Source organism: Macadamia integrifolia, chromosome 4, assembly GCF_013358625.1.
Source record: "Macadamia integrifolia cultivar HAES 741 chromosome 4, SCU_Mint_v3, whole genome shotgun sequence".
In the NCBI taxonomy this organism is placed as follows: domain Eukaryota; kingdom Viridiplantae; phylum Streptophyta; class Magnoliopsida; order Proteales; family Proteaceae; genus Macadamia; species Macadamia integrifolia.
Window position 1 is genome coordinate 32,926,819 of NC_056560.1, and position 12,527 is coordinate 32,939,345.

The 12,527-nt window shown below is 37.9% G+C and overlaps 2 protein-coding genes across 3 annotated transcripts; one reads left to right on the forward strand and one right to left on the reverse strand.

Moving 5' to 3' along the window:
* Positions 1-430: 430 nt before the first annotated feature.
* On the reverse strand, positions 431-3,543 carry LOC122076151 (photosynthetic NDH subunit of subcomplex B 3, chloroplastic). 2 transcript variants are annotated; one of them, XM_042641461.1, is made up of 6 exons: positions 3,172-3,543; positions 2,849-2,959; positions 2,568-2,624; positions 2,236-2,298; positions 2,058-2,120; positions 431-643 (listed from the first exon to the last, which is right to left on the reverse strand). In XM_042641461.1, the coding sequence occupies exons 1-6, from the start codon at positions 3,400-3,402 to the stop codon at positions 572-574; spliced, it is 597 nt and encodes a 198-aa protein (XP_042497395.1). In that variant the 5' UTR covers positions 3,403-3,543; the 3' UTR covers positions 431-571. The 2 variants fall into 2 exon arrangements, with proteins under 2 accessions (XP_042497395.1, XP_042497394.1); XM_042641460.1 differs by having other exon boundaries at positions 2,058-2,153.
* A 3,351-nt stretch (positions 3,544-6,894) lies between these two features.
* Positions 6,895-9,979, forward strand: LOC122075435 (ankyrin repeat-containing protein ITN1-like). The gene is made up of 3 exons (XM_042640463.1): positions 6,895-7,448; positions 8,137-8,552; positions 8,752-9,979. The coding sequence occupies exons 1-3, from the start codon at positions 6,992-6,994 to the stop codon at positions 9,718-9,720; spliced, it is 1,842 nt and encodes a 613-aa protein (XP_042496397.1). The 5' UTR covers positions 6,895-6,991; the 3' UTR covers positions 9,721-9,979.
* The last annotated feature ends 2,548 nt before the right edge of the window (positions 9,980-12,527 follow it).

Genomic DNA, 12,527 nt, shown 5'->3' on the forward strand with positions numbered 1-12,527 from the left:
TTATACAGAAGAGTAGATTATGTTGACCATTTTTTTCTCCAAGATAGGATTTTCACAAGTGATATTTGGCAGCCAATCCAAGGCCACACCAAGTTTTTCATTTTCTTAAAAAAAAAGTCCATGCTATTTTAGAAAACAGGAAAAGATTTAGTTTTTGTTAACCATAGGTGAAGATAGAATCTCTCCATCAATGGTGGTTTGATGCTATGATTGGACTATAGGGAGAATGGATGTCATTATTAACGCAGTGGGTCAGATCCAATGGATGGAGAGATTTTCACTCCACCATAGTTCTAAAAGAATAGCAATTTTCTCAAAGTTAATTATGGGATACAAGCATATTTGTTCTAGATCCATAATCAGGACATATCTTAAGTTGGGCTTTCAATTGTTGAATTAGCTAATGATAGGCTTCTAGACCAGCCTTGTATAAGAAGTATAAAAAATGCTAATTACGATTAGAAACCTTTCAATCACAAAGCATTCAAAACAACTCTGATAATTAAGGATTTTAATCGCTGCGATTGCTTTGAATTTGAATGTATCTTATGAATTTAAACCAAAGCTTTCCTTATCTAGGTTTATCAGTACGAGGATTTGACCATTCGTGACCCTTCCATTCTGGCAATTGTTGAATGACCACCTGCAATTTTTTGAGAGGGAGGTGAGAATCAAGAGGAAAATCCTTACCCAATTATTTGAGTCATGGAAGAAATTAAAAGACAATAATATGGGTTAGAGAGAAAACAAGAGCAATAAATTCGCTTCAACATTTAATGACCCAGACGATTCAACCACTTTTGTATATGTGAGAGGGTTCCCCATGATACCAGCGATGGGGGAATCTGTACACCACACCAGTGGAAGTGCAGAGAATGATATCATCCACATGGGGTTTACATGGTTGGAAAAGAGAGAAAAAATAATAAAGAACCCCCATGTGGGAAGGAAATAGTACCATGGAATTGTGAGATATTTTTTCCCTATATGCCTCAAAATGAAAATAGGGAAAATATTCTTTGAACAGTTGGGGTAGGGTTCGCTGGCACCATTGTTCCTTTCTCCTCTTCTCATGAATGGTCTTGCTACCCTCTTGTGATTGATACCATTTTGTCACAAAACATGGTGTGCTCTCCTAAGCCGCTTGCTTAGGTACCCTCTCCCATGGAAATAATATATGTATTTTTTAAATAAGAAAAAAAATATATCTTTTTTGGGGTTATAGTAACTAATCTGCAATGTATGTTAACTCCCTTGATTCTCTCTCTTTTAATGAAAGGGCATATCTACTCCTCTGTGAGGGGAGAGAGATAGAAACATGGCACTAGCTTACACTATATTTGTGGAAAGAAAACTATTTTCCATTCTATTTAATCTCCCACGTGGCCAAACCCTTTTTCAAGTGAAGTAGGTGAGTCAATCCCATGACCTCCTAAACCTACTACCTACCCACCAACTGCACTAGCAATTGTCTTTAAAGGAGAGTATTTTTGTTAGCGTTAGAATTCAAATCCTCTATGGTGAGGTGAGTGATAGTGAGTATCCAACAATTGGGGGAACCATAGCATGCTCTCCAGCCGTTGGATCCTCATTACCGCTCACTACCTCCCAACAAAGGATTTTTGTGCTTGCCAACCAATCTATGAAAGCTTCATTAACCATAAAGAGGGCTGATGGGCATTTACAACTGTTGGATTATGAGGGACCTTTGAATCGTGTTCATGTTAAATTTGTAGGATTCAATCAAAAATAAGGCCCACACTTCTATTGCATTTTTTTTTTTTTTCATCCTCGTAAAATTGATCTTACTTTTAAAAAAAAAAAATCCCAACCTCGGTATAGGCATAGAGATTTCATTTTGCACTGAAAATTTTGACACCTGATTTGGGGAAGCTAGGGCTATTTGTGGGTAAATCTTGTTCCCTACCTTATTTGTCAGGTGTCACTTATGGAGGTTTGATACAGGCTCAATTCAAGGGTAGGTGATACAGAGGATGTAGGTGTAATTTGTTGATAAAAATTAATTAAGCAGGATACAGGAAATAGGGATTACAGACCTCTCCCCTTGAATCTTCTTTCCCAACTGTGGTTTGGCAAGCAAGTCTCCAGTTCTTTGGCTTCTGCAAATCCCAGTTTCCATGCCATGAGCAAGACTAAGAAATTGTCAGAATATTAATTAATTTCCAAAATTAAAGATATATGTGGGAAGGGATTATCTAGTAGGAATATAGATACCCTCTTGAGCTTTTCCTTTTCTTTGTCTGTACGGAGGCTAAGTAGTTCCTTCCCCTCAACAACCTATAAGAGATGATTAAAACAATGATCTTGTCAATAAGGGTTATGGTTTCAAAAATCGGGAATTAGATCAATAAATCGGCCAATTTGAATTGAAATTGATCATGATCAATCACAATTCACAACGATTGAAACGCTAGAATCGATAACTTTCCAAATCTAAGAGTTGACTCTAATAGTTCTTAGGACTGATTCAATCTCCAATTCCTTGTTTTAAAAATCCGATAAGTGTTAACTGCCAAAAGATGCATTAATAAGAAAAATTGGATCACCTCCACGATACAAGTTCCACATGTTCCTGTTCCTGCACAGTTTAGAAGAGGCCTAGCCTGAAACGGTTATTAGTATAAAAGTGTTTAGTATTAACGAATAATTAAACAAGTATCAGAAAAACATCTCAGGGTGGTAGAGCATTTGACTGCAGATCAAGAGGTCACCGGTTCGAACCTGGTTGGGCCCTTTTTATCTTTCTTTTTTTTCTCTTCTTTGACTTCTTTTTTTTTTTTTTTTTTTTTTATGCCACTTAAGAGAGAGAGAGAGAGAGAAAAATTACATATGGTCCATAGAGGTCAATATTGTTGTCGAGCATTATATCTCTAAGTTTCTGACCACCACGAGCTGAACGAATGTGTATATCAGGTGTTCCATCCGGAAGTAATACGGACTGCAATAAAAAACGTTATATATATGAATTTAGAAGTTATAATAGTAAGTATTAGTAAAAGGAAATAGGTGGAGCACCCTTTTTTATTAACCAAAAAAAAAACGTAATAGGAAATAGGAAATAGGAAATAGGAAAGGTTCTTTCTACCCAAAAAAAGAAAAAAATGTAATAGGAAAGGCTCATTCATTTTCAACCCATCTGTTGAAACTTACACTAACGAATGCAAAATCGATGGAAGGAGGTTCTTCTGATGAGACGATAGCTTCTGGTTCGCTGCCGCCGCCGGAGGAGACCATCCCTACAGCTTTGATCTTCATTCTACTGAAGCTCAGATGGTTACAAGCTTTGAAGGCTTTGTGTGGTTTAGAGTCTTGAAGGAAGTTGCTGGAAGAAGAGAGCGAGAGAGAAGATAGAGCATGGGAGTTCAAGTGAAGAATCCTCATTTCTTCTTTTTTTTTCTCCTCTCTAAATTAATGGTGTAACATAACTTGGAAAGGGTTTAAGAGTTCTTCGTGGGTGGTGGTTGTAGCTTCGGACTGTGCTCTTCTTCTTCTGTTTATGATGGAAAGTGTCTTCTCTTCTCTCATGTGGCCCTCCTTTTATCTTATCCGATATGATAAAGCTAACTGTATTGTGTATTCTACCCCACAAAAATTAAAAAAAAATATATATATATATATATATTAAAAAAAAAATTTTAAATTTAAAATTACTTATGCATGTAGAGTAGGGGTGTCAGGCTCGGTCGGGCATGCCAGGTCTTTTGGCTTGCATCGTAGTTATCTGTTTATGTAATTTGGTAGGCTTGATCGAATTTTTACTACTCGAGCGTATTAGGTCTTAAACAGGAAAATGTCAGGTTTTAATTGTCTAGAACTCTAGAAAGTTGTAATATATTTATTAAATTATTCATAATTTAGGAAAGAATTTACATATAATCATATTAAATAATCGATTAAAAAAGTCAATATATAACTTAAAAATTGTCAGCCGACGATCAGGTTTGCTAAGAATAACCAATTATAAATAGGCCAGGTTTAAACACAATATATTTATTAATCAGGTCAATTTAACTTGATTGGACTTTTAACGGCATCAATTCCTCTAGCTTTGGGCCATGGGGCCACCATATGATTTGTGCAGTGTTCATCTTCTGACAACATGCAATCCAAAAGCCCAATCAGCTTCAAGGTAAAGAGGTCATTACCAATGTCATAACTGCGTTAGTCGATTCTGGGTTATATAAGTGGACAACTCCATGGATTCAAATTGATTTCTAAAACCATGGCTCAAGCTTTGCCTGTTCTCTTCATTCACATTTTAGGCTCGATAAAACCCTCCAACCTGCTGATCTGCTAAACTGTCTGATTCTCATCCACAATCATAATTTTTTTTTTTTTTCTCTGAATAGATAGTACAAAAAAAAACAGAAAAAAAAAAAAAAAAAAGCAAAAGCTACAGAGGCAATCAATCCAAGGGTGGAGAGCCATAACATAGATCACTAATTAAAAACAAACATCATCCAAAGGGGATACATTCAAAATCAGGGAAAATAAAATAACTAATAAAGTAAAGGATACAAGAAAATGAGGGGAGAGAAGAAACAATAAATAAAGATAATACATGAAAACTAAGGGGAGCAATAAAAGGGAGATCCTAAGAAAAAACATGATTTTTTCTAATTAAGTCAAGGCATACTACGCAATTGCCCATCTAAAATCATACTTTACTGGGTAGTACTGTACTTTCCTTTTTTCACAAGAAAACATTTGTTGGAGAAATAGAGAAGAATCGAAGAGGATGACCTTGACCAAGGACAAGGCTTTTTTTTTTTTCGGTGGGTTGGGGTGGTTTGGGAGGCCTAGGGTGACAGGTTAAACAAGAGTGTCAATCGGTTAAATTTGGATTTTTTTTTTCAATTTGGTCACAGTACAACATATACATAGTGAAAAGATTCATCCAAAAAAAAAAAACTTAAATCAAAACCAAATTTATTCAATTCGGTTTGGTTTGGCTATTATTTGGTTTTTACGTATTTGGTCTAATTCAATGTTTATACCATTTTGAAATTTTGGGTAACCTATCGGGTTCTGTTTAGTTTATACACAATTCTTGACTTAGGGCCCGTTTCATTTTGTTTCTGGTGTTTCTGTTGTTTCTATGTCTAGAAACAATAAAAAAGGTTTGATTTTTTTGTTTCCTGAAACAATTTTCGTTAGTGCAGTCTGGTTCAAGACACAAGTGAAGTCACGACATTGCAGACATACAACTCACGAGTGAAGGCACGATGTTAAAATTGTAGGCATGCTTCGTGGAGATGAGCTTTAAAAGGATGAAAGTAGTCCAGAACTGTGAGTTTCGCACAACCAAGTTGAAATCGCCACTACTGCATAACAAAGAAGTTTTAACAATGGGTTGGGGATGGGGTAGGTCGAGTGAAGTATCGAGTTTTTCACAATTTTTATCCCTCCCACTTGTTTCTAAAAACAGAAAAATAAGTCTAAATTGTTTCTCCATTTCTGTTTCTAGACACAGAAATAGACATAAATTTCTATTTATATTTCGAAAAACAAGTGAAACGAAACAGAAAACTCAAACGGTTTTTGAGGTGTTTTTCCGTTTCTGAGCACACAAAAATGGAAAATTTGTTTTTGGAAACAAAATCAAACAGGCCTTGTAGTTTCAGTTATTTGGTTCGCTTTCTAGTTTATTTGGTTTTATATGAATCAATTTGGTTCAATTTGATCCAACAGTTGTAACTTTAAAACCCAACCAAAGTACTTTTTAGTTTCCAAAACATAGAATTAAAGCTGCGTTTGGAAGTCATTCAGCTCCAGAAACGACGTATCGTGTCAAAAACATAATTTTTAGTTTCTGTGTCATAATGCTATTTTAAAACAAAAAACAAAAAAAAATAGTATTTGTTGAACATGTTTCAGAAATGATTACCCTAGTTGTTCACATTTTTTTGTATTTGGAACAAAACCGAAATGACTAAACAAGGTTCATCATTCCATCATTTTATGTTTCACATGTATTTTTTTCCCTTTTCTTTTCAGAAGAACCCAAAAACAATAAGGTTGTGTTTGGTGAACGAAAATTTCAATTTCTATGTCAAAATGTCCTTTTTTTTTTTAAACCAGACTGGAACGACGGAACTAGCTTTTGTCATTCCGTAAATTCTCTCCTTTTTTTTCTTTTTTTTTTCACTTTTTATTCAAAAAAACAAAACAAAACACACCATAAATGAATCAAACGCTTTATTCAGGTTTTTTGTTCCCATAGAACGAAAAAACTCCAGAAACGTTCTTTTGAACGTTACCAAACGCAGCCTAAGTTGACACTAAACTTTTTTTTCTGCTTTTTTGTTCCCATAGAACTAAAAAACGTCGGAAATGATTTTGTGGATAACTATCAAACACAGCCTATAAAAGTGTCAATCAATTGTGTTTCTTTTTAAGTTCGGTTTAGGATACATGTGAAAACCAAGACCGAATAGAAACCTTGTTGAAACTAGAATCAAATGGATTCAATTTTCATTTAATCTTATATTCAGTTTTAATCCAATTTATATTTAATTTGGGCAAACATTTTACATCTTCACCAACAAAAATCTCCATGTTTGCAAGGTCACATAATCCATCAAATTTTTTCAAACATTAAAAAAAATAATAATAAATAAATAAATAAATACTGACCAATCAGGATTCAAGAGCACCAACAATTGCACTAGAGGAGACTTGGGAAGGTCAGAGAAACCTCAATCTGTGTGAGCAACTAGCTGTTTGACACGATAACATACCGTGCTTGACTTCTCAATTCCAAAAAAGACAAAAAAAATAAACCAAAAAGTCACATATAATTTCACATTATCTTCCATGAAATTCCATGCCGGCCACTGTGGTGGAAAATTTTAGCTCTCCTGTGCCCTTATCTCTCCTTCTCCACACTAACCAGTGACCACCCATCTCCACCTCTGCCTGCAAAACCCTTTCCCCCTAGTCGCCGGAGCTGCTCTGAACATAATATAATATGGACCCGAAGCTTCATGAGGCATGTGTACGAGGTGACGTCCCTGCTTTCCTGGATTTGATTAAAGAAGATGACCAGGAACTCATCAAGCAAACCACCTTAAGAACATTTAATTCCGTCTTACACATCGCAGCAAAATTTGGGCACCTTGACTTGGCAACTGAGATAGTCAAGCTTCTGCCGGAGATGGTGTTGAAGGTGAACGAGAAGATGGAAACTCCATTGCACGAAGCATGTAGAGAAGGGCATGTGGAGTTGATGAAGCTCTTGTTGGGAACCGACCCTCGAGTTGCTTATAAGCTCAACCTTCACAACGAGAGTGCTCTCTTTGTAGCCTGTGGTCGTGGCCAGTTCCGCGTAGTGAAGCTCCTGCTGCGTCACCATTTATGGCTGCTCATGTTGGAGGATGAGAATCTCACTACTTCCCTTCATGTCGCCACATCTGGAGGCCATTTTGGTAACTATCATTTGTTATCAACTTTTTTTATTCTTTTCTATCGAATTTGAACCCTGAGCCATGTTAGGGTTCCACGCGAAAGCAATTACCCTATACATCGGATGTTGATAGCCTGATGTGGGGGCATATAAGGACTTGGAAGCCCTCTTCGTTATGAATTTCAATCCTCGATCTCCCCACACCCCATGGGGTGGAGTTTGGATCAAGCCCTCGTGCTTGATCTACACTTGAAATCCACTCAGAGTGAAAACCTATAAGAAGAGAGAGATTGAGTGAATTCATGTTTGGATCAGGCACCATACGAAAATGATTCTCATATGAGGGCCTGATCCGGTCTCCATGGGTGGTGTAAGATGGGTTTAATTGGAAGGTACAACTAGCTAGAGATGATCTGAGCTCCTAATTAATAGCTCATTTTAAAGGATAAGTTCTATTCAAATCTGCGGAATTATTGTAACTAAATTTGGTAGAAATTAAATTTTTTCAAGGATATACCAAAAGCTCAAACACATGACTTTCAATATTATTCCTTTCTATTGAATTTGAGATTTGAGTTGTGTTGGGATTTCACGCAGAAACAATTATCTACTGCGGATGTGAACAGGATGAGTTCTATTTCTTTTTAAAGTAGAATAATGAGTTCTATTCAATTCCCTATCAAAAATTAAAGTAGCTAAATTTGGTACAGATATTGTCAAGGAAATACTGAAAGCCCGACCAGACATGGCATGGAGAAAGGACATTCATGGATGCTCTCCCTTGCACCTGGCCTGCGGCAAAGGGCACTTGGGGATAACGAGGGAGCTTCTAAGGTTAGATCCAGACCTGTGTTCCTTACAAGACAAGGAAGGAAAGGCGCCACTTCATTCAGCAGCAATCAAAGGGAGGGTCAATATCCTTGACGAAATCCTCTCCACAAGCCTCGCTTCTGCCGAGATAGTGACCCTACAAGGAGAGACGGTTCTACATCTCGCCGTTAAGAACAACCAATACGAAGCTGTCAGGTACTTGTTGGATACGTTCAAATTCACCAACCTCTTAAACTTCCCCGACAAAAACGGCAACACCATCTTGCATCTTGCAACCACCGGAAAACTCACCGCAGTAAGTCTATCTTGCATTGAATTTGTGTTTCTCCTTTTCCTAACCCTAAGGGGTAGTCGGACAAGTGACCTTCGCCTCAGGAAGCATGTGGTTCTAAGTTCAACTTCTCTTATCTCTTTAGGACTAGTCAAAAGACTTAGCCTTCCTTAAAATAAAAAAAAAATAAAAAAAGCTCTGTTAATCTACCATTTCATTACAGATGGTTACATACCTAGTCAACAAGACAAATCTCGACGTCAACGCTCTGAATCAGAAAGGTTTCACAGCACTTGACGTTGTGGAGGCTAATGGTAGTAGCTCCGGTGCTCTTCAGCTTATACCCACATTACAGGAAGCCGGTGGTCAGAGATGTGACCAATTGCCACCGTCTCCACCAAATATTAAACGTCTCACCCAAAACAATCCTGAAATATCAATTTTAGATGAAAGAAGACCACCTCCTTCTTCCATTACCATGGCTCTGGGTTCTCATCCTGCCAATCTGCATCACCGCCACCATCGGCGGCAACACCATAGTGACCACAGAGAAAAGCAACATGAGCTCCACTTTGGAGGCCTGAGAAATGCTAGAAACACTATAACACTTGTGGCTGTTCTAATAGCCACTGTGACATTCGTTGCCGGCGTCAACCCTCCAGGCGGCGTTCACCAAAGCGAAGGACCGCTGAGAGGAAATTCAATGGTTGGAAGGAATACTGCTTTCAAGGTCTTCATGGTTTGCAACAATGTGGCATTGTTCTCTTCAGTGGGAATAGTGATCGTCCTGGTCAGTGTCATTCCCTTTCGAAGGAAATCGATGATGAATCTTCTAATGGTTACCCACAAGGTGATGTGGGTTTCGGTATCGTTCATGGCTGCGGCTTACATAGCAGCTATGTGGGTGGAGATACCAAATGGCAAGGGGACGAGGTGGGTTCTGGTGGCTTTACTGTCGATTGGAGGAGGGTGTGTGATGTCCATCTTTGTGGGACTTATGGTAACATTAACAAGGCATTGGTTGAGGAAATTAGAATGGAGAAAGGAGAGAGAGATGAGGAAGAAGGAGAGCCCTCACAGTAGCATAAGTCGTGTGGAAGAGGAGCTATGTTACTACAAGAGGAAAGGCACCTCTTACTCTAGTAACTCTGATATTGAGAGCTCGGAGAAGGAAGGTATACACCCAGTTTAACAACAACTCTGTTATTGAGAAGAGTCCGAATCAGGTTCTCATACCTATGGTGCCTGATCCACACTTGGATTCCACTTAATCTCTCTTCTTCTTTTAATTGCTCTTCACTTTGAGTGGAATCCAGGTGTGAATCAGGCATATGTTAGTTAATTTGAATTAGTTTGTATAGTGTAAGGGAGTTGTAATATCTTTGGTAAATGGTAAGCGAGGGTGAATACTTTATGAGAGGTGTAATGCAAAAATTGTAGGAGTAGCTGTTAGTTGCCTAACTAATTGTATGTGTATTTATGGATCACAAGAGAATGATGAATGGAGGTAGATTTTTTATTGTATTTGATTCTAAACAAACCCTTGAAATTTTATCAGAGTTGTGAGGCGGTACCATTATAGAACCAAGCTTTTATTTTAATATTTTCTCTCTCATCTCTGAGTAAAAACTGCGTATCAGAGCCACGAATAAGATAAAAAGGGTCAAGAAATTGCGAGGCACTTTGAGTTCACTTCACGTTGAGTAACAGCAAATGGGGAAGCAACCCGAAATAGATCACGTACATTACCTACCTGCAATGAAAGAATCCTTAAGTGAGGTAAGAAGATCGAAGGAATAAGTAGTAGCCAATACAATTGAGTTTCATTCACACTTTAAAGCCACAATAAAATATGTAAAGGGTGATGGCACTACAAGAAAAATGGTCAATGACGGCACTTGGGGGAGTGGTGTTCGGCAACTTTTCCAAAAAAAAGGTCATTAAATATACACATTCAATGGAGTTTTTTGATAAAACACTATCATATATAACACAATAAGCAGTGGTTCTTACCAAATGCCACAATATATCATACTTTGCAGCGTTCTACGTATGAGAGTATTTGGGGGTGTTTATTGATGATTGTTGATGTATATAAGACTATGTATGGCATTTCTTACTGGATTTGGCCATCACGCAAAAGAATCATACTCTTCCTACTTCATCTATTGAGAGTTGCCCTATTAAGATATGGGATCTTGTGAATCCGTATTTTCCCTAGTTTCATTGTCCTTGAGGACAAGTAACAATTCCAAGGGTGAAGGAATTTACATGTTATTTAATTTGAATATTTTAGTATCCATGAGAAGTGTAAGGGAGTTGTACAATGTTACGTTTTATGAATCAAAAGAGAATGAATAGAGATCCTTGTGTTTGATCATAAAACAAACCCTTGGAATTCTCTTAAAGTTGTGAGGTGGTAACCTCGATAGAGCCAGATTCTTGTCTTAATTTCTTCTCTCCCATCTCTCTTATTGTAAGATACATAACAAGTATGTATCAACAGTTCACCTACACATACATGTCAAGTGTCAACAACTGTCCCTTTGCTTCCACGAATAAATCTCTTCACCCTTTAAATGAGCCAGATTGGCTTCTCACATCGAAGGAAGGAGTTACCCTCACCACATGGAATCCCCACCACTTAAGGGGCATCCGGACCACGAGTCACAGTATTTAATACACCATTGACTCGTGATCTAATACCCCATGGACGTTGGGATCCCATGTGGGGAGGTCACCACATGGGGAAAGGATCCAAACTCCCTTTAAATCGGAACAGGTGTTAGCTCCTAATTAACCTATACATGCAGTGAACATACGTGCAAAAGAACTCAACTCCATTTTAACTCTTTAATTAAGCGTTTGAGACTCTATCACATATTCATTTACTATAGAGTTTTGCTCGATGTACCCATAATTGGTTACACACAGACTCTAATCACAATTAGAACAACCAAAACATGGAGCAATTAGCCTACGAACTCAATTTAGTTTTCACTCATCAGATCCTCATAATGCGTTCACTCTTAAAATCTAAAGAAGAAAATGTTCCAAATAATGTACAGCCTAATCAGAGGAGAAACGAAGAAATGGGGCTTCTTTTTTTTTTCTTTTTTTAACAAGGAACCCCTTGACCCTGTCCAGCTTTACGGTTCAGGCCCAAGGGTAAACCCTGGCTTCATTAATTTATTTCTTATATTAATTAAACTCCTTATCTATCATTGTCCAACCACAAAGAATACATACCATCGCAAAATGATGAGCTTCTTCCTAGCATAGATGGCGTTCCCTACGAGTCCATTAGCCTCATCGATCGCAAGTGTATTAGGAGTGGAGACAGTGTGAAAATGTATCTTTCATTCTTTTGTGGGTAATTTATAGCGTCACCCCCTAGAGAATGCCAGTATTGTAGGAACACCCCCTCTCTTTCTCCAAATTAGACTTAGACCCCCTACCATCAGTCTCCGTTAAGGAATATATCTTATATGTTGATGTCAGCTATTATATTTTATTTTAAATACCAAAATTCCCTTACTAGATGTGAAGTACCTAAAATGTCCAAGTAATAAATCCCAGTAGAAACTTGCGGCGAGGAGGTTACCCATGATGCCACCATCATGGAGAGGCCGGCGGTGAAGATGAGGGCATGGGCATGTTTGACTCCGGCACCGACTCTGAGTCTACCTCCGTCCACATTGACATCGAACAACCACCGCTGCCGTTGACGGAGGAGATGCCTCATTTAAAGAACTAATGAGGCAAGGTGCAATCGGTTACTAACAATTTCAGTAAAAAAGAAAAGAAAATGGATTCCGTCATGGCCAGAATGCCGTGGAATAAGAAAGAAAAATAGGTTCAGGCACATGGGGGATCAAGATCAGATCTAGAATCGAAGGTAAAACTAATGGAAAAGGAAGGGAGAAGGATTTACCTGCAGCAGCCACAAACTCCAACAACAGTGAAATCTATATGCATTGAAGAGAAATCGATTACTCC

What these genes read in the sequence shown, in the direction of transcription:
- LOC122076151 (XM_042641460.1), bottom strand. Translation starts at nt 3,402, where the DNA reads ATGAGGATTCTTCACTTGAACTCCCATGCTCTATCTTCTCTCTCGCTC. An exon ending in TTGACCTCTATGGACCATAT is followed by an intron (nt 2,625 to 2,848) that starts GTAATTTTTCTC and finishes TAACCGTTTCAG; the next exon opens with GCTAGGCCTCTTCTAAACTG. An exon ending in GTGGAACTTGTATCGTGGAG is followed by an intron (nt 2,299 to 2,567) that starts GTGATCCAATTT and finishes CATCTCTTATAG; the next exon opens with GTTGTTGAGGGGAAGGAACT.
- LOC122075435 (XM_042640463.1), top strand. Translation starts at nt 6,992, where the DNA reads ATGGACCCGAAGCTTCATGAGGCATGTGTACGAGGTGACGTCCCTGCT. An exon ending in CACATCTGGAGGCCATTTTG is followed by an intron (nt 7,449 to 8,136) that starts GTAACTATCATT and finishes AATTTGGTACAG; the next exon opens with ATATTGTCAAGGAAATACTG. An exon ending in CCACCGGAAAACTCACCGCA is followed by an intron (nt 8,553 to 8,751) that starts GTAAGTCTATCT and finishes ATTTCATTACAG; the next exon opens with ATGGTTACATACCTAGTCAA.